Here is a 25,766-nt window from a genome sequence, read left to right as displayed (position 1 = left end):
TAGGGTTACTATTATACGGTAATATAATATTGTGAGTTTGTCTTGTATTTTTTCACCTCGGAATGTCATTAAATGATCATTTGCGTCAGGTATAGGTTCTAAATAAGGTATATCCACAAACTAACGGACCTAGCACAGTGACTTATAGGATTTTTAATCTATTTATCTATATATTTAAACGGGCGGTATGTATCTAAGTATTAGTTACTTCGGTTCTTTAATGTTTCAAGCACTAATTTTCGTGAACGCATTGACTTGTAGTTATATCAATTTTGGGATAATTGACGTGGACCTAGACTGTTGGTACCCGAGGATAGAGACTTCCGGACGTGCCCGATTCATGATCGCGCGAGCGCGGGAGTTTGTAGGTTGACGCGTTTGTAAGTTTATGAGTACTGCGACGTTCACCTTATCACCGGGGTGTTATCATGTTTGCGAGATCGTGGACGTAGGTTTCTTGGATATTCACGAGGGGCTCAAACGTTTGTATGCTGACGTGATTTTGTAACATATTTGCGTGTGTTCTTGAATGGTCGTGAACCGTGAATCTGATTTTAAATCTTCGGTGCACGATTCAGATTCTAGCAGAGAGTAGGTTCCCTTATATCGTAGGGTTCCCGGTCATGTCACCATGTTGTCGCCGTATTTTCTTAATTGGTGACCGATTCGTGATCGCGCGCGAGGGCATTTTTATAGGTTCCCGCTTGAGACCGCGTTTGGGAATGTATGAGTGTTAAGGTGAAGCGATGCTAAAATCACAACAAAGGTTCGGTTATGATCGGATATGGTCGGGTTACGTTCAGCATCTGTATGCGACTACAACGTACTATACCGATAGAAGATGGCACGCACACAAGCGTATAGATCAGCAATCAGCTGACTGATTTTTGTACCTCGTGTTTCATTTGTTTTGAAAAATAAAAAAAATTAAAATTTGGTGAAGAGAATCTGCTAACATGCGTACATACAGTAATACAATTTCTAAGCATTCTGAGATAAGACATTTAAGTTACAAACGATTTTGTCTTGCGCGCCAATGCAATGTTTTGAAGCAGAAACCACGGTAGCCATTTTAGTTGCCACCTTGTGACAGTATTCAGCATGTCCTTAAGGGGTTACATACCCTTTTATTTTTCAAAAAATCGAAAAAAATTCAAAAAATCGAATGCAGGAAAAAAAATTCAGATAATCGTTAAGGTACGAGGAATACTCATATACTAATGGAATTTTTTGAGTTTTGGGATTTTAGTTGATCTATTGGTCTTCAATCGTGATCACCGCAAACCTCTTAAATAAAAAGGGTTTCTGGGAAAGAGAAACAACTCCGCCAATTATAAAATCATTGCTTTATGCCTTTACGTAAATTCAAACTTTCTTGACATTTTTCGCATCAAAAGGTATGTAACCCCTTAAGACGTTGACTATCACTGAGGTGTAATCATATTTGAGATCGCGGGCGTAGGTGTGCGTGAGTGGTCGCGCACTCAATTCTGCGACCGTGGTACCATTCACATATTTGCGTGTGTTCCTGAACGATAGCACGAGCCGTGAATCTGATACTAAATTTCAGTTTGCGGTTCAGATGTTATAAGGGAGCGAGTTCTCTCGTATCAACTGTAGTTCCCGGCCATATCTATATAGAACGTGTTATATGGTGGATATGAGCGTCACCTTTGACTGACCCAGCTGAAGGCGGGTGTAGAATGGCAGTATAAGACTCGAAAAGACGAGATAAAAGACAATAGATGAGAGATGTGATAGAGTGAACAGGTACAAGATACAGCTGAAGTGATGATCATCATATGACAAATATACTTTAGTACTTAAAACACTACTAATACTGAAATATCCAACCACCACACGTTGCATATACTTTCTCAATTATCTTTTTCTTGCTTGGTTGATTGTTGGTTGTGCGAGAAAAAGTATAGAATAGTGAAAAAAGCTCACATCAGCCTTCTCGGCCTCCTCGATACACCACTATCGAGCCGTATTGTAATCAACATCTTGAAGCGGGCTTCTTATATAAATCAAATCCTGAGTAGTCATAATGATTGGTAGATGTTTAACATGAGAACTAATTAACCTCTAGTAGTAGAGAACTTGGTGTAAAAAGAAACTAAAAAGAGCGAAGGTCCTTACATTTAGCAACTCTATTGAATCTATTGTGGCTTGATGATGTTTGCAATACCGTCAATCCCATCAACCTGCGAGAGGAAACTTGATTATCAAAATAATTAATGCGATTTACTGAATCGAAAATTAAATTTAAAAAAAAATATTGCTGCTAATATCATTAATTTGAAAGACGCACCGCTCGATGCGGGAGCTACCTTGACTAATAGAGTTAGTTATTTTGTACCCTACAGTTATTCGTTATTTTATACCCTACAGTACCTATCCATGTGCTAAAAACGTTCTGTGATACAATACCAATTCACCGGAAATTTTGCTACCGGAATAAAACGCAAGTAAAAACACGGCCGACGAAATCAATCAATTACCTCACTTGTGCCACCGTTGCAATCTTTATGCTTACTGCAGCGTGTTTTTACCACCTTATGGTTTTCATTGCTTTCATAGTTTGAATTATTCAACATAACATTGTTGTTAGAATTAGCCAACTTTCTTCGCTTCACAAACATAATGACCAGTAAATTTATTCAACCACACTTCACACTAGTAGGCAGCTAACTGAAAGTACTTCCGCGTAATTATTATGTCATTAAAATCAATAACTGACTTAACAAGTACCTACGTAGGAATTTAAAAGGCCAAAAATGATTCAAAAACAACAACAAACTCCCTATTCCACTTGCCGAGAAAGAAAGAAAAAACGTCGCGACGAACAGAAACTCTCACTTTTATCACAAACGTGTTTCTTGCACACTTCAATCGAGGCTTGTAGGAACAAAAAAGTGAGATGTTGGCACAATTTACACGAGAGATGATTTCCGCGAGCCAGGCTAAAGTTCACGCTTTAAACATATTATGGTTGTCCCAATTTGCATAACTGCCGAATATTATTATGAAATAAAACAAAATATACTGGAAAATACAAGTTAAGGCGCGTAAAGTCCTGCAGTACGCGGCTACAGCACACTTTCTAAACGAAGCCTTTGCAGCGACTGCTCGCGTAGCGCCACGGGAAGATGCTTTTAATCGCATCGACTCGGGTCCACGTCGGCACAATGTACTCGTGTCCGCGGTACTTGCTGACTTAGAAATTATTCGTATAAATTGCAATAACATTTTGGGCTGATCAGTGCGAATGGATAACAAAATCTTATAGGCTTACATCATTTGGTTCCTATTGTTTTATGTAGACCGTTAGATATTCTATTGGAGTTACATGATCATTATTTGTTGAATAATTTCGTCGGACTAATTTTCTTTGAAATAAACTATCGATAATATGTCCTGAACCGGGCTGATGTGAACTGAATCATATTTTTGTACTCGTCTGTCAAAACTTTTTCGATTAAATAGGTCATCTCGTTATTCCGTAGGACTCAGTCCTGAATAAAACTAATATCAAATCGTAATGAAATATAAAAAAGACGAAAAAATGAACTTCTGTTATTATTAACGACCAATTGATATGAACTAATATTTTTTTACCTCAGTAATCTATTATTAAAGCACCGCGTTTTTAAACAGCATTTTACTTACTCCACCACATCATACAAGGTACAACATGTGCATACAAACAAAAGGACTGATTTCTTGGAGATGATAGTTGATAACATGTAATAACTACGGCGTTAGGTTTGAAAAAATCAGAACGCGCTAATATGTTTCACATTAACATTCTGATACTAATATGTAGCCATCATCAAATCTATATTTATCTATCGTAGCCACAATAGGCGCAGGGGGAGGGTGGTGTAAGCTAACGATGCACAGTTGTCCGAATCCACATTTTAAGGAAGACTAAAATGTTTGTAGTTACACCATTGTAGAGCAACGATGTCTCTAGGACAAATAATAATCAGTATTAGATGTAAATAGTATTAGAGTAGCTCTTATTGTTAGGTTGTTTCAAAATTTATTTTCTGAATGTGGGGAATTTTCTTCAGAAAAAACTACAAGGGGCAGCCCTATGGGGTTGCACGAACTGTAGACGTAGGACTATACTACTTAATGTAAAATATTTATTTTCTTAGTACTTAGTGTGTTAGAAAAAACACCCGGACCGGTGAAGAAAAATCAAATTTTAGACAATATAATCACATCTCATGTATAGAACAAGCTTTCTAGTTGCTCTCAAACAGATCCTAAAAGTTCAAACACCCATGGATAACCCCAAGTTTGTAGATGTGTTTCGATGCCACAGGATTGTAAAATGGTTAAATATTACGTCATGAAAATTCAATTCTTCCGTGACATTTTTTTTTGCCTGAAAAATGCCCTATGTGTATGCAAAGCTCATGATTTGTTGGGATATTAGCATTGATCGGAAAATGCTTTCCAACGCTGCGCATTGCATACATACAGGACATTTTGCGGGTCACCAGAAGCTGTTCATTTTACCACCGCCACATGTTCATTTTACCCACTCGCTATAAACATGTCTCATTTTTAGACATGTTTAGAAATCAAGAATTATGTTTGAAAAAATGTGTTTATGACGAAGTATTTTTACCAGATATGTACAAAACATGTCTAACAAGAAACATGAGGTGATTGTAATATCTCATTCACTTATTAGTTAGAAAATAATGACTTTGCTTAACTGTTCATTTTGCCGCCAGTTCCCCTACCTTCCAACACATTCGCCCCAAACATTGAACCCAAGCGTACAATGTAAAACGAATGAACGCTGATGATGATGGGTAGAGCGAAAGAGACAACTAGTACCACCACGACACTATTAGCGCATTTCACCAACATTCCACGCGGCCTTTCCCGATTGAAGGGAACGGCCGCGCTTAGCCCATCTGTCATAATATCGTGATTTTGCATAGCGAAGGGCTGAATGATAACACATTTTATTCCAAAAAACAGCCCTGCGTTATGCAACACTTTGTGCAGGTTGATTATACCAGTTGCAAGTGGGGCCAAATTCACCAAGTTCCGTAAAATTCCTTTTAAATTACAGAATTGATAAAATTGCTTAGATGAGCTAAACTAATTAATCAAATCCTGTTTTAAAAAATGTCCTTGCGTTTAAACCAAAATGGAAAGCTTATTACTACCACTACATTACTTAATTTCAAGCGCAAATAGCAAATACATGTGCTAGTTAAACCAAAAATTTACTGTCAACATTACAGCGGCATTTAGGAAGCAGTTGGAGCGGTCGCCTGTTGGACGACACAGGGTAGCCTCCCTCCACAGCCAGTGTAACGGACTTCTAGCTCAGCTACACTGGCTGTAAAAAACACAGCGCAGTGATCTGCTTCGCCAGCCGTTCAACAGGGAACTGAGCGCGTCTGGCCAAGTCCGTTCTTTAAATAGTCGATGATGACGTCATTCATAGAAGCGTTGCGCGCTAGGTACACCAATCCGTCGTACAGGGCTTGGGAAGCGCTATCTTCTGTGTGTTAATGCGCGATATTTTGACAAGGTTGTATATTATTATATTTTTTAATGCTATGATATCAAAAATCTTTGGGTTTATCTATTGGAATCTATTCTTAGAAGTATTTCGGGGCGATTTGCGCAAAAAAATTGAAAATTTATCGTGAGATGGCTGAATTATATGCGATTGGACCACATTTCGTTACATACCGTTTTTGTAGAATTTGTAGAGTGCACCCCCATATCGAAAACAAAGACGTAGTCCTACGTCAAAATTGTAGGGGAACTTTTACCAAGTAACTTTGCCGAAGACGTCATAGTTGTACCTCCGAATATTTTTATTTTAAAGCCAAAAACCAGTTATTGTTCCCAACAAAAACTGGTTTTTTGCATTTACTTTTTTTAATTTCTCGTAATTGGTGTGGTGGGACAACGTTTAAAGCTTGTTGAGACATTTTTTTTCATAATAGATGAATTCAGATAGCACTTTTAGAACCGGTGGATATGAGCAATATTGTGGAAAATGGGCCATATTAAAGCATTCATATTTAAAATTGGGGTAAACGGAATTTATTTCTTCATCTTGCATTTCAAAGAGAATTCTTTCAGGCATGTTTGGAGAAAAAATTGCGAAGGTGATATTTCTAAAATTAAAATCCAGTTTAAAAATAGTGATTTTACTATTGTGAAATGCCTCATATACTGACATATACTTACTTTTCCGTGTTGCAATTTGATGTGGGACACCCTTTATATTGACTAGAATGTTATTTTCGTTAGATTAAAAACCGTTGTCAGAGAATCAAACATTACCTTTCAAAATATCTAAGATATTGCATAAACGTTGCTTACGGTGGTATTCTAAGGCCACTATCTATAAAAAATCGTACATTCTTTGATCTTAGAATATCTCTTCGATCGTATTAAGTACGCAACTCTTCGAAGGTTGCAATCTTCAAAATACTTTTTGGTTCTCATTTGCTCTATTTCCACGAAATCAGGACTACGCTGGTTAATGATTAACGCGTTATTGGTTTGTTTCAGCGGGAGGTATTGCGAATCATCACAAGAACGTGGAGACAGCATATGAACTACAAAGACTCCATAGACTTTGTCGTTCCGCTGTGCCTGATGTGCGTTTCTCCTTCTCTTCCCTAACGGAGAGTAAGTTATAGGAACTATTTTTACTGGGTTTGCCATCCAATGCTGCAAAGGAAATTTCCAGGTCATAGTATCGACTTCTCACTGGGTGTTTGACGGATGGTTTTTTAGGTTTTTTGTGTCTCATGCACTGCCTCCACGTTCTGTCTTGCCCTGAACTTGTGATTATTCGCAATACACTCACACTCGAACAAAACAAGACCGCGTTGATCATTAACCAGCATAGTCTTGATCACGTGGGAATAGTGGGTGTGAGGATCAAAACGTAGTTTGAAGATTGTTTGTAACCTTCGAAGGGGTTCGTACTTAATTCAATCGAAGAGATATTCCAAGACCTAAGAATGTACGATTTTTCTCAGACAGTGGTCTTAGAATACCACCACAAACAACGTTCATACAAAATCTCAGATATTTTGAAAGGTAATCTGTGATTCAATCCGACAAACGGTCTTTAGTGTAATGAAAATAACGTTTGAGTCAATATATGATTCATTTTACAGTAGTAAAATCACAATTATTATACACGATTTAATTTTTTTTTGGAAGTACCACCTACGCAATCTTTTCTCTAAACATGAACGAAAGTATTCTAATTGTTATGCAAAAAGAAGAAACTCAGTTCGTTTGTCAGAATTTTGGATATAAATGTTTTAAAAGGGCCTATTTTAACTACAATATTGATCATAACTTCGGTTCTAAAACTGCTACCTGAATTCGTATATTATGAAAAAATGTCTCAACGAGCTTTAAAAGTGTATCTTTGGACGACAAATAAAAATAAAAAAGGTTAGTGCATAAACAGTTTTTGTTAGAAACACCCTCATTGCTCAATTAAAAAAAGCTTTAAAATCGAAATCTATGAAGATACAACTATAACGACTTCAGCAAAGTTGCTTGGTATGAGTTCCTCTACAATGTCGGTGAAGACTGCAATATTCTATCTCCCTACAATCAGAAAATAATTTTTGAAGCATCCTAACAATAAGGGCCACCCTAATACCCTAAGATGGCCTATTTGATACTGATTATTTGTCCTGGTGACATCGTAGCTCCAATATGTAAGGTTTAGCTGCAAACATGTTTGTATTCTTAAATTGTGGATTCGGACCACTATGCGGTGACTTATTAAAACCTCGAAATGGTATAATAGTATCTTTCTGATTCATGTATACTAGGCATCCATCAAAACGAGTGAACGATGTGGTAGAAGACATGGTTTGTCCATAATGGTTTAGGACTGGTGGTATCCTGGTTTGCTGGAGCAAGAAGTTGTTGAAGGATTCCATGAGAAACCGGCCGACAACAAAATATGATCATCGCCGATTCGCTTTGAGCTCAGTGCAGCAACCCAGGCCATTAGCCTAATTCTGCATTACGACGTATCACTTTTTCGAACGAATGTGGTTCGCATTCTCAATAACGACAACAAAATCAAACGGGAGCCTGCTTCGATCGAAGCACATTCGTTCGAAAATGTGATCCGTCGTAATGCAGAATAAGGCTGCATGCCTCAGTATTGAGGGAGAACCACCCGCCAGGAGACGTTTCGTGCTGCATCTTGTTCCTCCAATGTTCGGAATGATACTTGTTAATGCGTTAGTTATCCTCGCAGCTTTCTCACATACATAGTCGATGTTGTAATTTAGCCGATCGTCAACCACCACACCCAGGTGCTTCAGAGTGTGCATCGATGGGATTGCGTGTCACAAAACACTGATCGCGACGCGGTTATTGTCAGGACAACGTCATCTGCAAAGTCAACGATCTCAACTCCCTGGGCAATTCCAGTGGTAACACTCCGTTGTACATTATATTCCAGAGCGTTGGGCCAAGCATGGAGCCCTAAGGTACTACCGCCGTGACCCTAATCGACCTCTGCCCCACGTTCGTCTCATAGACCAGCCCTCGGTTCTGAAAGTAACTTTTCAGATTTCGGAACCCACATTCTGTGCAGCGCTTCGGCGATAGCCATCCGGAATCCGAAACTCATTTTCTGTGCAGCGCATCCAGCTGGCGCTGTTTAACGCGTTCTTCACGTCGATCATAAACACGGAACAGTAGTGATTACCCCTTCTTCTTTTCTATGCTTTCTCCGCGGTCGCGATGGCGTTCTCCGTCGAGATCCCTTTCCGGAATCTGAACTGCCTCTCCTGGTGGCATCCCTGGTTTTGGTAGCAACATCAGCTTCTGGATCTTCCACTTTCAGCCCTTTTGCCGCTATAAGGAGCTCGTCGTTGGAAACACGATTGTCACCAGCATTTCCACCGTCTGCATCAACGTAGGGGTGTAGGCGCGACTATGCGGTTGGCTCGTGCTTCGGTAAAAGGCCCTCTACGATAATTTTCAGTTTATAGACGCCTATTTCAACTGGCATCATTGGGCCCTTAATCCTTCCCATAACGACACGGTAAGCATTGTCCCAGTGGTTAACGTCTACTTCTCTGCACAGCTTAGAGCAGGTGAGCTTGCTTAGCACTATCTCGCGCTTAAAAGCGGCCCTTCCAAGCAATCGAAAAACCCATAATGCCCCCATGCTCATGGTCCAAATTCACCCCCACTGCATGGTGTTTTGATAGCGTTTGGAATGAGTTCACCCTATAAAAACACCACCACCATGGTTCCCATTTAAGAACCATATTCTGGTGTATTTTTATGGGGTTGTATGGTGTTTGAACGCACGGGAATTTACTCGGGTAGGCCGCCCGGAATGTTATCTTACATTTTTCTCTGACTGCCCCAAACTTTACCCTCTGAACGCGTCTTCTGGCTTTTTGGCAGGCAGCCCGGAGGATGCTTAACCATTCGTTCCACTAGTACGCTGGAAGCCGGTAATTCCTCGGCTCCATTTTCCTCGGTATTGTGACTTCACATACTAGTTCCGACAGCTCATCGGAACTCGGAATTGAAGTGACGCTGTCAGCACGAAGTACTTCCACAAAAAGATCCTTGTCGAAGTCCTTTATTTTCCACTTCCGCTCTCCAGTCCTCGCTCTCGGCGTTACTGTTTCTGTTGTTGACTGCTACAACAGTTGATGTGCAATGTCACAATGATTGAGATTAAGCTGAGTTGTCTCTATCATCATTGGCCTACTTCACTTTTTTACTCTGGACATAAGAAGCCTCCCGCCATGTGGTCCTTTCCACCCTCATTTGTGCTGAGCAAGCACTTCGGTTGCTTTGTGCTGTTTCTAGCAATGTGTCCCTTCTCCCCACATTTTCTCCACAGATCAGATCTGTCCGGACAACTACAGTTTCTTGCCTGATGGCCGAAACCCAGGCACATGAAAAACATCTCCATTTGTTTAGTGGTTCTAGGGATCAATTATAACGAGCACACCGACCATCTGATTTTGATCTTACCGGTCGACATAGGTTTTTTGGCTGCGGTTGGCGATAAGCGTATCACTGCTGTCTGTGTGCCACTGTACGTCTTCCTCAACCTGATTGATATCTGTTCTTTCACCAGGTTACATTGTTCTATTAGCGCGCTCCTCACTTCGTTTTCCGTTGTGATCTCACCCTTTTGAGGATTGCAGCGTACGTCACGCCGTCATTTGCTTTGACGACTAGAGCATCTCCCTATGCTTCTCGTGATGCGGCCGAAGGTTTTCTTTCTTCTTTTCCTCATTTTCTTTGTTTTACCTCCTCTCTTCTGCGGTGTCTGCGGTTCGCCATTTACTCTGCAATTGTCGATTGCTTCGCTGTCTTTCACCGACGTTCTTGGGCTTCTTGGGCCCTCTCCTGGTGTTACCCTTACTCTTTTCACAGAACGAGAATACCGGTCACCCTTCGGCGTCTCATAGGTTTCTGCTTGTGCTATCTCCGTGGTCATCAGCGTCTTTTGGACGTTTTCAGCTCGCGCTAGTAACGTCATCTGTTCGCCTTCGGCTGCTGCTACGGGAGTTTAATTTAAAAATTTAATTTTTTACCTCAACTTCGTCACTTTAGGTAACCCACACTGCTGGTCTTTTGGGTAATGCTTGGTTTTGGCGTGCGCACCTGAAACCCTAACTTTTTTGACGTTCAGTTGGCTTGTCGCCGCCCGTCCTCAGCATGGCCTCCCTGGGTTGCTCTCGCTGCTTCTGCAGTAGCGGTTGCACTTGCTGTAGCACTTGTTCGTTATGCTGGGTCAGCGACCTCGCTAGCCCAACTTTTGTGAACGGGCTAACCACACTTCCTCTGTTAGAATTTATTTAATTTTGTTATTTTTGTCTTCTTCCATGCTTTTGGGTCCCAACTCCAAGCCGCTATCTACGCCCATAATGATCAAATGGTTACTTTTTCGAGCAATAAGGTCGCATGCAAGCGTTGACACGGTCCTTCATAGAACACCGCGTTCAGGCCCGGATCGGCGCTAGTCAGGAACCTACTTCCACCGGCTAAGATGCCGGGTTTCGGACGTACTTGGAGACTTACCGAAGTACCAAAGGGCAGGCAGTACCATTAGCCCTGAGTGCATATAAGGAGAGTGACGACGACGACACTGTCAAAATTGGAACAATTATTATTTGTTAGTGTCATTCCAAACGAGTCAAATTTATGTATTTTGACAGGTTGTTTGTTCGTTTGGAATATCTCTGACGGATAATCATGACAGTGGTCTTCACTCTCCTTACATACACTCTGCATTAGCCCACTCGCCGTTTCGGGGAAGTGTCACCCATCCTTACTAGGGCAGTGGAATAGCGTGGCCGTTGGTCCGTAGATAAATTTCGATGAAATCCTTATTAATTTCGCTAACTGAAAGAACGACCACTTTGTTTTCAATGCTCAGTCTGCTAATGATGTGCGCGGGTTCCTTTATTGTAGAGTAGCGTGTTGCGTTTTGAGATCCTATGTTCAAAATCACTTGACTATGATATTACTGTAACCGTTTTTTTTACCCTGAAGCTGAAGGCGCAGACCTTTGAAACGTAGGCGATAGACAAAATAAAATAATATTTGCTAAAACCGTGACCAAAAGCCATCTCCATCTGTTATCCTTATTAATATTCGTGTTCTCCCGCCAGTATGCCGTAATTAGGATGTTACTAGTATCGATCCTAATGTGCCGGTTGGCACTCCAATTAGGGGGTTGTAAGGCCCCTGAACTTCTGTCCTCTAGTCCCTGCTGCTCTCATTGGTGTATAGGTAAGGATTAATAAGCTTCAAAAGGCCGGCCACCAAGAACACTCCTTACTTTTTTACGCCCTTCTTCCCCAAGGAACTACGTCAAGGTATTACTTCGTGGGGGAGCTCGTTCTGCTTTCATCGCACCTCTTTTTTCTGTTCTATCTCGGAGCTCACTTGGTTCGTGGAGTGGCGCAACCTTCGAACTTTGATTTAATTCTCGACTCTTCTCTTGATTCTTGTCTTCATCGATTACGTCGCCATTTAGCTCTCATCGCCGTGAGGCACTTAGGTGCTGATTCCTTGAGCAATTTAGCTCATGTTTCCGTGAATCATTCAGCTCTCGGCCTTATCGCAATCTACTACTGGATGGTACCCAATGGTAAACTCACCCTACTCCGACCGATAGTTCCCCGACAGAAAAATTTTCCTTGACAACGATACCCGCTTCCTTGAGCTATTTTGCTCCCAGCTTTATCGATATCAACTGGTATATTATCCTACTCCGACTGAGAGTTCCCTGGCAACGGAATTTCTCTCGGTATCGGTGTTTGTTTCGTGAGCCAATCAGCTCCCCTTTTCGTCACGATTCTGTCGGGAGTCCATGGCGGCGAATCTACCCTACCGTGAATAACCCGGCGGTAAATAGCTTCCCGCTTCGTCTACTCGGTCTAGTCCGCGACGGTGGAGCTAGCCAAATCAATGGGGCAGCCAGTAAGTGCTGAGGTCTATCCAGCGATTCCGGGTGGAGCGTAGCTTCCGGTTCACTGACGCCCCTACGACCCACTGCTAATTATTCGACGCGGTCTGCCCGGTCCCCGGCGGTGGATCTAGCCAGCTCACTAGCTACCCGGTGGGGTGTCGAGGTCGGCTCGGCGATTCAGGTGAAGCCTGACGTCCGGTTCACCCTGCGCCCCGACGACCCGAACCCGGTCGCGTACTACTAAACTACTCCACGGCGGTAGACCCAGTCTACACCGTCGGATAGCTCACCGGCAGCGAAATTTCTCCCGAAACCCGATTTGTGGTTAAACGGGGGCGTTCTAGACAATGGCGCAATTTTATTGGTTCCTTCGCCACTTCCTCTGCAGCTCGGAGAGTATACTCGAAACCACTCTGTTGACAGCGTCCCAGATATGCTCGTCGTGGCACATTGCATAAAAATGTAAGTGGATTGAAATTCGTTGATTTAAGTTCTACAAAGTTGTAACCCGTCAGGGTAACAATTTAGCACTGGGTGAAAATATACCTATTTGTACGTACTCTCTCCGTAGAGTGCATTGTTTATGTAACATAATGCTCACCACTGTTCCTTATGATCGTTCACTTTTTCTCGTAAATTTTGTTTGTTTTAGATTTTGTGAACGATTCTGTCGGTCTAGATAGGTGTAGAAAATTTTGTTTCATATTTATGTATAAATAACATAGGGCTTAGATAGGCCACCGCTCTCCTGCTGCTGAAATAAGGGTACTGGCTATGCTGCGCATAGGTGATGACAGCTATGCGGCGGTACGTTTTTTTGGTGCTGGTTTTGGTGTTTGTTTTGGGTCGAATGAGGAAGGCGGCCATCGAGTTTTTTTGAGAAAGTGACGAACCACGAAATTAAACAGACGTCCGTGAAGAAGTTTTTTCGGGACAGTTTCCCGCCACGTTTAACCAGTGAGGTGAAGTGCGCGCGTGTGACAGATAAAAACCTGTCGAAAAGTGCCGGCTCGTGGTTCGGGCACAATAGTAAGTGTGGTGCTGGATCGCCGTCGGGGGAAGCTAATTACCAAGGAGCTTTCGCTTCCCCGGCTAACCGCAAAGGATCCAGACGCACCAATCCGCCCTCGCTGGGAAGGATAAGCCGAACGAGCCTTGCTCTCCTTCCCAGCTAATAGCCAAGGAGGGCGAAGCAGGGTGGACAACGGCTCCCCCTGGGAAGAACACTGCGGTGTCTTCCGGGATTCTTTGCGGGGAGCAAAGAATCCGGTGATTCGTCACCACCGTCGCTAGGGAGGTTCCGACAAAGGAGCAAAGCTCACCTACCTAGCTAATTGTTAAGGACCGCTGCCGGAGCAGCCAACGTAAACAAGGAGAACTCGGCCGTTGCTGTCCCGGCCGGTCGGAGGAAACCGCCCGCCTATCCGCCCGCAGCAGCAGTGTACAGTGAAGGGAGAGTAGGTGAAAATAAAACACGGTAAAATTTAATTTATTTGTTTTTCCTTTTTGTTTGTTGTGTTACGAAAATCCGAAATTCTGTAGAGGCACCTAGGCCGCCCTGAAAAGAAGGGTTCGCCGGGCAAACAAGAACCCGAGTAGTGGGCAAACCCCTACTTACATTTGGCGCACAGCGCAAAACACACTGAAAAAAATATTTTCCTATTTTGGAAAATATTTTTTTCTTCCGGAGTGTGGGGTGCTTCTACTAAATCTAGGATTTTCGTAGAACAGCCGGTGAGGTTTCTTCCGCAATATTGTTCCGCGGTCGTATATTTATTAGTTATTTACATTTTTTGGTATATATTTTTTTTTGATTTTTGCATTTTCCTTTTTTGTCCGAATTTGTGGATTGCGTTGTTTGTGTTTGGTCTGCCGGACGAGTAGTTTGAAGGTTGTTGTCATTTATTCGGTTGCGGTGGCCAATCGCCTTGAATTCTCAATCCGGTTTGAGACATTTTTGAAGCAGCTTGATTTCCTGAAATTTTAAGGGAATCGTTAGTTGGCGAAAAATCAGAAATTTTACCGTACCAGTACTTACATGCTTTGTGTCTTGGTGATTTCTTCCAATATAGCGCAAGTTATGATGGCGTTGGAGAAATTCAACCAAGCGTGTGTGTTCATGCGCGTCGATCATTTGCATTTCGATGAGCTGGATTTTGAGTTGCTATCTCGAAGCATTTTTATCTCTTCTGATTCGGATCTTTCGGGTGTCCAGCGGCAGCGGCGTCTTCGGGGAATTTTGTCGCATGAGCGGTCGACTCGGAGGGAATTAGTCCGTAATTTTCGGGGTGACGTGGGTGAAGAAAAGGAGATCTGCCTTGGTAAACTACTAACAATCAAGGAGGATCTCCAGTACCGGTGCCCAAATAAGGAGATTTACCGAACACGGTTGCTTCATTTGGGGTCTAGGCTCCAGGTTATCCGAAATTATGCGGCAGGGGAGGTCAACCAGGAAATTTCGGGGTTGCTGGAGGAAGTTCTAGCAGTTTATGCCAGTCATTTTAACGACGAACAGGCAGCACTTCCTCCCGACAACCAAGAAGGGGAGGATGGAGAAATTTTGGGAGATTTGCTGAGTACAGACGTACCTGCAATTCCACAGGGATCCAATCCTTCCGATAACCAAGGATCTCTTTCTAAACAGCTCGTAGGGGACGACCTGTTGCGTGTCTTGTGCGAGATGAGGGACGAGATTCGACAATTGCGACAGCAATCCGACGATAATAGAGCCCTAGCGTCTCAGGGGTCTGATGCTTTTTCAAAAGCTACTGAAACGCTAATGGGTGGGATTGCTTCACTGACAACCATTTCGTCAGTTTTAAGAAAGACGGTTCAAGAAGTTGTCTCACTTCGTGAATCCGTCAGTGAACTTCGGGCACTAGTACATCAGAAGGAAAGTGCTCCCGAGATGGATCTGCAGACCGATCTGGAAGATTTGCATTTGATGGACGTACCCGATTCATTTGATGAACCAGAAATTCCTCGCCCAACACTGGCGCCCAGTCCCGATCAATTTGTGTTGAAGCGAGGATTCTCGGGTCAACAAAATCTATGTCCATCACTTCCAATCGAGAAACCGAAACAAAATACCGAATTCACAGCCCCGTACCAAACTCAGAACCAGCCTTACGTCCCTGAATGGACCGAACAGCGGGCGGGACCATCCTATCCGAACTTTTCATCCAACGCGGGAAACGGATCGATGACAGCTTCAAGGAATTACTCGCGAAACCCGCAACGCGTCGCTGATTGGAAAATTCGGAAGTATGCTGGAACTGATGAAGGAACTGGACTAAATGAATTCTTGGACACCGTAGCTAGTTACGCTGCGTGTGAACAAATGTGCGAAGACGAACTTTTCAATTCTGCGATGCATTTGTTCACTGGCAATGCTTTGACCTGGTATCAGGCTATGCGTGCGCAAAACCGGTTGTTTAACTGGAACCATCTTGTATGCGAGCTCAAGGTAAATTTTGTACATCCTGAACTTGATGCTACGCTCAAGATGAAGGCTCTCCAGCGCCGGCAGATGCGTAACGAATCTTTCCAGGAATATTTCCTGGAAATGGAAAAAATATTTCGTGCTATGACGGTTCCAATGGCACCGAGCGAAAAACTCGACGTGCTGAAGCGGAACCTAAAAGCCGATTATAAACAAATGCTAATCCTCAGGCCAGTGAACACGCTTTCAGAATTGATGAGTCTTGGTAAATCGATCGACGCCTCCAAGACGCCGATTTATCAGAAAGTTTTCGGTTCTTCTCGGGAAGTCGCTGCTTATTCTGACAATCCACCACAAAACAAACAAAAACATAATAATCAAAACCAAAAGGGAGGTGGACAGAATAACGGCAACGCAAAATCCAAAACGTTTTGGAGCAAGAATGACAAACCGGCAGGTCTTGATTCAAACAAGCCTCCTGACAACCAGAAAAAGAAACAGCAAGGGAATCAGGACGGAAAGAATCTCGAGGGAAACAATCAAAAACCAATCGAACCACCGCAGAAACCTATAATGTGTCTGGAGTATTTGGTGGAAAAGCATCGTCCTCCCGTGCTCGGCGTCTGCTACAATTGTGGAGACAAAGGACATGAATTTGAGGAATGCCGGAAACCAAATCGGGTCTTCTGCATCGTGTGTGGTTTTAAAGGATTTGATGTTTCTCGTTGCCCTTACTGCCTAAAAAACGGGATCAGAACCAACTGAAGTCGCAGTTGGCAGTAAAGCAGCGCTCCAAAGAACAACTAACAATCCATCCCCAGATTTACGACAGTTTTCGACCGGCTCGTGATGAGGACTATGATAATTCGGGGTCTGTCGAAACCATCGTCCTTGACGACCCGTTCGATAACCGTCCATTTGCAATAGTCGCTGTGTACGACAAATCCTTCAAAGCCTTGCTCGACAGTGGTAGTAACGCCACGATTATGACTAAAAAGCTATACCGAAAGTTTTCGAAAAGTCCCTTGAAAAGTTTGGAACGACCATTCGAACTACGTTCTGCAAATGGTCAATCCTTACCAATCATTGGACAAGCGTATCTCCCGTATACTTTTCAAAATTTGACAAAGGTCCTATGCACTCTTGTAGTAGAGCATCTGACCGTCAACTCCATTCTAGGTATGGACTTTTGGCGCGCCTTTGGGATTTCTCCTGAGATACAAAACTGTGCTCTGTTGAACTCAGGTCAGGAATCGGAAGACGACGAAGAAGATGAAGTACCGCGTGAGTCGATACTCACTTCGGAACAGTTAGCGCGCGTAGAAGAAGTAAAGAAGTGTTTCCAGGCAGTAGAGCCCGGAAAGCTAAGCCCAACCTCATTCACAGAGCACAGGATTGTCATCAAAGATGAATTCCAAGGTGCGGCACCCGTTTGCCGATATCCTTATCACATGAGCCCAAAGAAACTGTCAAAGGTCTAGGAAGAGGTTGACCGATGGCGGTCTATGGGAATTATCGAGGAGTCTGATTCGGATTGGTCGCTTAATATTGTGGCGGTCACGAAACCAGACGACTCAATCCGCCTTTGTCTAGACGCTAGGCCTCTCAATGAGCGTACTGTACGGGATGCATACCCTCTGCCCCACCCTGGGCGAATATTGGGCGGCTTACCCAAGGCGAAGTACCTGTCTACCATAGACTTGAAGGAGGCCTTTCTCCAGGTACCCCTGGCTAAGGATAGTTGCAAATATACCGCTTTCAGTGTTCCCGGCAGGGGTATGTTCCAATTTACCCGTCTACCATTTGGTCTCGTCAACAGCCCCGCTACTCTGGCGCGACTGATGGACCAGGTTCTAGGACGAGGTAAATGGGAACCTTACGCTTTCGTCTACCTAGATGACATCATCGTGGTAAGCGAAACGTTCGAGCATCACATACAGTTGCTCAAAGCAGTGGCCGATTGTCTAGCAAGAGCCAACCTAACCATCAATTTGGAAAAATCCCGTTTTGGAGTACCCGAACTAAAGTTTCTTGGTTATTTGTTGAATCGGGACGGACTCAAGGTCAATCCTGACAAAATTCAGCCGATTCTCGACTACGAGAGACCGGTTACCGTGACGAAACTTCGTCGTTTCCTCGGTATGTGCGGTTATTACCGCCGCTTCATTGATCGGTTCAGTGAGGTCACTGCTCCCTTGAGCGATCTGCTCAAAACGAAAACCAAGAGCTTAGTTTGGAACTCCGAGGCAGAACTTGCGTTCCTTAAAATTAAGGAACTTCTAGTCACTCCTCCAGTTTTAGTCCCACCAGACTTCTCCAAAGAGTTCATCCTTCAGACAGACGCTAGTGACGTAGCAGTCGCTGCTGTTCTGGTGCAGGAGTATCCCGAGGGCGAGAAAGTAGTTGCTTACTTTTCGCACAAACTGACCACTCCCCAAAGGAACTACCATGCAACTGAGAAGGAAGGTCTGGCGGTGATAATGGCGGTTGAACACTTTCGAGGTTACTTGGAAGGTTATCATTTTCGACTGGTCACTGATTCGTCAGCGATTACATGGATACTGAAGACTAAATGGAAAACCAGTTCACGTTTGAGTCGTTGGAGTTTAGAATTACAACTCTACGACATGTCTATTGAGCACCGGAAAGGCAAGGACAATGTCGTTCCTGATGCGTTATCCCGGGCCGTAGCAGCCGTTTCAGCTTTGTCCACCTCAGACTGGTACTGTTCCATGAAGTCAAAAGTTATCCAAAATCCTGACGACTATGCCGACTTCAAAGTAGAAAATGATCAACTTTTCAAGTATGTCAACTCAAAAGTTGTTCCGTGCGACTCGCGGTTCAGTTGGAAACTCGTCCCAGCACCCGAGTTCCGTCATGATTTGATCCAACGTACCCACGAAAATTTGCTTCACGTGGGATACGATAAAACGATCCACGAAGTGCAGTTGCGATATTACTGGCCTCGTATGGGATCGGAAGTACGAAAGTTTATTCGAGAATGCGGGACGTGCAAGGAAATCAAAGCTCCTTTCGTCCCAGTCCAGCCCGAAATGGGTCAGTCGCGTGCGACTAATGCACCATGGCGAATGGTTTCTGTGGACTATATTGGTCCTCTTCCAAAAAGCAAACGTGGCAATCAACACTTGCTTGTCGTCCTCGACGTCTTCAGCAAGTACGTCATGTTAACCCCCGTTCGAAAAATCGCTAGTACATCACTCTGTACGATACTACGCGAACAGTGGTTCAATCGCCATGGTAGCCCGGGAATTCTGCTAAGCGACAATGCCTCCACTTTCACCTCGAAGGAGTTCAGTCAATTCATAAAAGAAACCAACGTCAAACATTGGCTGAATTCCCGCTATCATTCGCAGGCTAACCCAGTGGAGCGAACAAATCGCTCGATAAACACCGCAATCCGGGCATATGCTCGAACCGAGCAGCGCAATTGGGATGTCCACATCACCGATGTGGAGCGCATCCTAAATACTACCGTTCATTCCTCCACTGGGTTTAGTCCTCATTTCATTATACACGGGTGTGAAATGGCATCTGCCGATGACTTCAGCAGGATTTCCGGTGAGGGTGACCTAAAAACAAGACACCAACAGATAGACAAAATCCGGGAGATTGTGGTCAAAAATTTGGCAAAGGCTAGCGAGGGCATTCGGCATCAGTACAACTTGCGTCATCGATAGTTCTCCAAACCTTTTGAAACGGGACAAATGGTGTACCGTCGAAACATGAAGTTGTCGAATGCACTCGAGTCTTACAATGCTAAACTTGGACCACAATACTTACCGGCAAAAATTATCACCAAAAGGGGTGTATCCTCCTACGAGCTGGAGGATTTAGCAGGTAAAAATCTCGGAGTTTGGCCAGCAAATCTCCTTAAACCAGCATAAAAAAAACTTTTCCGTGCCGTTTGTGGACTGACGGTATGCTTTTCTATGGATTACTCACTTGGGAGTTTTCCAAAAGCAGCCGTCAGTTCCCGACGGCAACAACACGGACTTTGGTCCTAATAAAAAAAAAACAAACATTTCTCCGTCTTCTCTATTTTTATTGTGGAAGACCAACTCTGCCGCGAGAAGGTTCTTCAACACCTTCTTGCAATTTTTCAGAGCCACACTCACGCAGTGTGGTAAACAAACACTCGCACGAAATATATGCTCCAGCCCCGGTGACGACTACGGTAGGGTGGAATACTCTACTAAAAAAACACTAATCTTATACCGTGCCGTTCTCCCGGGCACCGGACGCATTTAAATACACTACCTGCCGTGTTCGGCAAATAAAAAAATTCTTTTGCGCCCCACTCGCGCAGTGAGGTAATCAAACAACTACAGTAAACGTATGCCCCGGGACCTGGCACGGCAGCGGCGGAGTGGAATTTACACACTTTAAAACAGAAAAATTTTACACCGTGCAATTCTTGAAGGTCCCGGACGCATCAAAAAACATTATTTCCTGCCGTGTTCGGCAACATAAATCTTTTTTCCAAGAACCCCTCTTCGTGGGGAATACTTGCACCTACGGGGCACGAAATTTTATAAATTCTCCTTATTTGGAGCACAATCTCACAATAAACTCACTGATCCCTTCTTGGATAGGGACACAAACACTAGCGCGGCTGATTCCCGGCCGAAACTATCGCGAGAAAACGCGCGAATTGACCGTAAACCGGATAAAAATCGCGAAATACGATGCGGGGGACGATTCCGCGATCCGTATTGTTTTGTTTTGATGATGATTCATTCATCCATTCAGATGGATGATATCATTTTTGACAATTTCCCCGATGTTCGCACCAAGGCTCTGCATCATGCAGGTGTAGCCCGATTTGGATCAGAGTGGTGTAAGTGGAAGAGCGAATGGGGTAAAACGGTACCGTGTCTTCGATTTCGGGTCGATAGATACAATTTTATTTCGCATAATTTTGGGTTTGTGGTTAAACCTGGGATGGTTCGTTTGATTCCGGTGGGAATCATTTTGATCTGTTTAAATTATGCGAAAGACATTCTTTGGTCCCTCTCAAACGTTTCTTATGCCATGTAGGAAGCGTTTTGAGGCGAAAAGGGACGAATATACAAACTTTTTGTCCGGAATGTCTGTGAGTGGGAGAAACGATGACGTGTTAAGCGGTATGGTATGAGTGAATGTATGAGTGTGGAATCGAACAGAGTGAATGAATGCATGTGTGAATGATAAGATAAAATTGTTTTGGGGTTAATTCGAAGTGCTTATCGGAATGTGAATGATCGAGTAGGCCAGTGATTGAGGATGAATGAATGGGATAATTGTATGAATGTTTTTGGATAGAAACCCCAACACAAGCGTGTAGTACTGGTACCGTAAGAACACGAGGCATTTCTGGACAGTCGAGAAAAAAAAACAAGCAAAATAATGCCGACAACCGTTCCCCTGCAAGTTGAAACATTGAAAATTGTTAATGCCACTTGCAGAATTTTGGGAATTTCGAGTTGTTACCGATCTTGTTTTCGGATTGGATTTAGAATTCAACCCATAGCCGAATAATGACAATGGCTGATAGCTTCTCGCTTCGCGTATGCTGTCAGTATTATCAGACCAAACTTGAGCAAACATTTCACCGATGAGGACACTCGGTCGATTAATTTTTTTGGATGAATTATTTACAAATTGCGGAAGAAATAATTAGGTGTAGTTAGTTTTTCTTTGTTTATTTATTTATTTATTCATTTCGTTAATATTATTGTATCGGTGTTAGGTGTTAGTTTAGAAAAAAATTGTTACCAATTTTTTTCCACCCGGTGTGGGCGAGATTGTAACCCGTCAGGGTAACAATTTAGCACTGGGTGAAAATATACCTATTTGTACGTACTCTCTCCGTAGAGTGCATTGTTTATGTAACATAATGCTCACCACTGTTCCTTATGATCGTTCACTTTTTCTCGTAAATTTTGTTTGTTTTAGCTTTTGTGAACGATTCTGTCGGTCTAGATAGGTGTAGAAAATTTTGTTTCATATTTATGTATAAATAACATAGGGCTTAGATAGGCCACCGCTCTCCTGCTGCTGAAATAAGGGTACTGGCTATGCTGCGCATAGGTGATGACAGCTATGCGGCGGTACGTTTTTTTGGTGCTGGTTTTGGTGTTTGTTTTGGGTCGAATGAGGAAGGCGGCCATCGAGTTTTTTTGAGAAAGTGACGAACCACGAAATTAAACAGACGTCCGTGAAGAAGTTTTTTCGGGACAGTTTCCCGCCACGTTTAACCAGTGAGGTGAAGTGCGCGCGTGTGACAGATAAAAACCTGTCGAAAAGTGCCGGCTCGTGGTTCGGGCACAGTAGTAAGTGTGGTGCTGGATCGCCGTCGGGGGAAGCTAATTACCAAGGAGCTTTCGCTTCCCCGGCTAACCGCAAAGGATCCAGACGCACCAATCCGCCCTCGCTGGGAAGGATAAGCCGAACGAGCCTTGCTCTCCTTCCCAGCTAATAGCCAAGGAGGGCGAAGCAGGGTGGACAACGGCTCCCCCTGGGAAGAACACTGCGGTGTCTTCCGGGATTCTTTGCGGGGAGCAAAGAATCCGGTGATTCGTCACCACCGTCGCTAGGGAGGTTCCGACAAAGGAGCAAAGCTCACCTCCCTAGCTAATTGTTAAGGACCGCTGCCGGAGCAGCCAACGTAAACAAGGAGAACTCGGCCGTTGCTGTCCCGGCCGGTCGGAGGAAACCGCCCGCCTATCCGCCCGCAGCAGCAGTGTACAGTGAAGGGAGAGTAGGTGAAAATAAAACACGGTAAAATTTAATTTATTTGTTTTTCCTTTTTGTTTGTTGTGTTACGAAAATCCGAAATTCTGTAGAGGCACCTAGGCCGCCCTGAAAAGAAGGGTTCGCCGGGCAAACAAGAACCCGAGTAGTGGGCAAACCCCTACTTACAAAGTGCATAGATGAATTTAGTCCAACTTTTTCCATATTTTTTTCAATTGCATCGTAATGAAAAATGACACGGTGGGGCAAATCCGACCTCTAAAGAGTGGGGTAAATCCGACCGCTTTTTTGCCAAGAAAATGTTTATAAAATTGAAATATATATTATTAAGATTGACATTGAATTCCATTTTCTTCCTGTTACAATTCAATAACATAGCATGGTTATTATTTTTTGCACTTATGGTTCATAATTACAAACCCAAAAATGTGATGAATATAGTATTCGTCGAGCAATTGCTCCGATGCAAATAAGAATATCATTACGTGCTACTGCTCGTGATTTTAACATTCTAAGATTGACATTGAATTCCATTTTCTTCCTGTTACAATTCAATAACATAGCATTCATTGATTTATCACAGAAAGGCCCTAAAATTTAGGTAATATCTATGCTAAATCAACCAAAACATAGGCCGGGTTGACCGCACCAGTTTTGAAAACAGCAAAAATGAACTTTTTCGTAAAACGCTTTTATCTCAAAATTTTCCAATGATGCGAAAAAAAACTCTACAAATAGAAAGTTTCCCAGAAGTCTAACTTTAATTTCGTATATAAAACGACTTGATCCGATATAAAATAAGCATTTTACAGTGAATACCATTTACTAGGTCGGATTTGCCCCACCTTACCCTACAATATTCACTAAAAAAGGGGTTTCAATGACATATTTAAATTGGGATTTGCCAGATAAAGTGTCAACAAAACAATATGACCAACTTATACAAAATAGATCATTTTCTTTGTTACGGTATGTCCCGCTGATTCCTTCAACCAACTCCACGGTCGACAACCTGTCGGCGAAGAACAATTTTGATGTAGTGAGGACCATTTGAAATGGAAGGATAGGAAAAGGGAAGAAGGACCGTTTGAAATGGAAGGATAGAAAAAAGGATCGTTTGAAATGGTAGGAGAGAAAAAGATAGACGTCATGCACAGATGTGAGGAAGATATAAGAAAAATATAGATGAAATTTGTTAGAAGTTAAAAATTAGAACATTGAATTCGTGAACATCACAAGCAAAAATTTAAATCCCGTGATAGTAGCACAAGAATACTGTCGGTCAGAACGGACGGTTCCGGATTGTTCAAGTTAAGCTTTAAACGGGATAATATTCTACCTGCACAATTGTTGGGAAGAAGAAGGATTACGTATTGAAAAGCCGTTTATTCAATCCACTCGACATTCTTCTTTATCTTACGTTTAATATCGAGTTCTTTATATGCAAATTACCTCATTTTTATTGGTTTTAATGCAATTTTAGGTGTTTCTTCTAAGTTCAGTATGCTTCCAAAAGCATTTATACAGCAAAAATTTTAGAAAATGGCAAAATTCTGAGCAGATTACAAATAATGTCCTATTTTTGTGTCGCGTTGTTTTCATGACATCCTATTTCTATTGGCGATTTGCGGCAAAACCAAAATTAGTCATGCGACACCTATGATTCAGCTCATGAACTGGCAAAGTGATACAATTTGCTTTTTTTCACCCGTAAGTGAGTCGTAGCTTACAACAAAATCTTCATTATCTTCTCGGAAAAAGCTAACCACTGCCAAAATATGAATGAAACGAGTAAGAAATTTAGTTTTATTTGCAATTATTCTGAAAGTACAGCCATTTGCAACTATTTGACTCATACATTTCTTCGAAATGTAATCGGGGTATTATTGTGGTTATAAAAAATCGTTCCATAAATAAAGTTCCAACTCGAAACCGAGACCCAATCAGTACCAATGTCAAACTCCTTTATATTTTGAACTACGTAGGAGATTCAGTGAAGACTATCGGAGAGAAGGATCGGCTGTGCATGATACAAAGCTGACACTTTCCTATTAGCCGGATATATTCTTTCCTCGCGTGATCTGGAGAGTTTCATGAATTTACACCATCTCATGAAGGTTTAGCTTAACTTAGGACGAACGGGAAATGCTGTTGCGGCGGCTACGGTGCTCAACAAATTACATTTCGAAACAGCGCGCATATAGCTCTGCGAATAATATTAGAAACCACTGTTTTACACTCTTTTCGCAAGATGTTTACTCATCATCTGATAAAATGATGATTTTCCTCCATTTTCATAAACAATTATCAACAAATTGATCGGTAATTTGGTGTTTAAAAGTCATTTTTTACCAATGTTTACAGAAAATATATGCACTATGACAGAACAAAATAAAATCAGCAACACTTTCCTTCCAGCGCTATCTGCGAGCGGTTTCAACGTAGAATCGCCAATCGCATTACTTTTTGTGACAAAAAGTTGGTGACGCTCATTGACACATCAGTACCAGTGCCCGCCATTAGATGGCACCACCTTTATCATAGCGCAAAATTTAATGGCGCAAAAAATACGTTAACGCAACAGTGGTCTTATTGTTTTGTCCGTAACTGTATACTGTAATGCACTAATGTACGTTACAGGTTCCAGCGAAATAGGTCACTGACCTATCATCAATAATGCTGATCCTATTAAATTGTAATATAACAACGACCATTATTGCTTCTCAACAACAGAGATGTACGAGGTTGGGTTATCAAGGGATATTTCGACGAATACATGAACGATAAAGTATATCCTATGAAAAACAGGCCTCGAGTATAGCTTCAATGTAAGTGAGATTTCAGTGCATACCTTACGGATTCTTAGACTCACCTTCCGACTTCAAAAAGATGATATAATCAGCTCAATACAGTCGAAAGATATTGTGCCGCAAATCCACCAAAATTTCGTGGTGCCATTGTCTAACGTAGTCGCGAATCTTGATCTTAAAATTGACCGACCCTTTTATGGGAGTTTAATATGGGCTTCTGCTGACGCGACAACCGTCTAGATATGACCGAAGAAATCTGATCAAA

At 42.7% G+C, this 25,766-nt stretch overlaps 1 protein-coding gene across 3 annotated transcripts in view; it reads right to left on the bottom strand.

Moving 5' to 3' along the window:
• LOC131683815 (bifunctional 3'-phosphoadenosine 5'-phosphosulfate synthase) overlaps window positions 1-25,766 on the bottom strand; it is a 42,559-nt gene that overhangs the window by 15,611 nt on the left and 1,182 nt on the right. The window contains exons 1-2 of one of the 3 annotated variants that reach the window (XM_058966144.1): window positions 2,755-3,117; window positions 2,505-2,694 (exon numbers count right to left, since the gene is read on the bottom strand). The exons of 1 other annotated variant lie outside the window; for it this stretch is intronic. In XM_058966144.1, coding sequence (XP_058822127.1) covers window positions 2,505-2,645 — 141 coding nt within the window. In that variant the 5' untranslated portion in view covers window positions 2,646-2,694; window positions 2,755-3,117. Of the gene's footprint in view, window positions 1-2,504; window positions 2,695-2,754; window positions 3,118-25,766 lie in introns of those variants that run through there. One more of the 3 variants, XM_058966145.1, reaches the window with a different exon arrangement.

This window comes from Topomyia yanbarensis, chromosome 2 (genome assembly GCF_030247195.1).
Source record: "Topomyia yanbarensis strain Yona2022 chromosome 2, ASM3024719v1, whole genome shotgun sequence".
In the NCBI taxonomy this organism is placed as follows: domain Eukaryota; kingdom Metazoa; phylum Arthropoda; class Insecta; order Diptera; family Culicidae; genus Topomyia; species Topomyia yanbarensis.
This window is presented reverse-complemented; position numbering and strand designations above follow the sequence as displayed.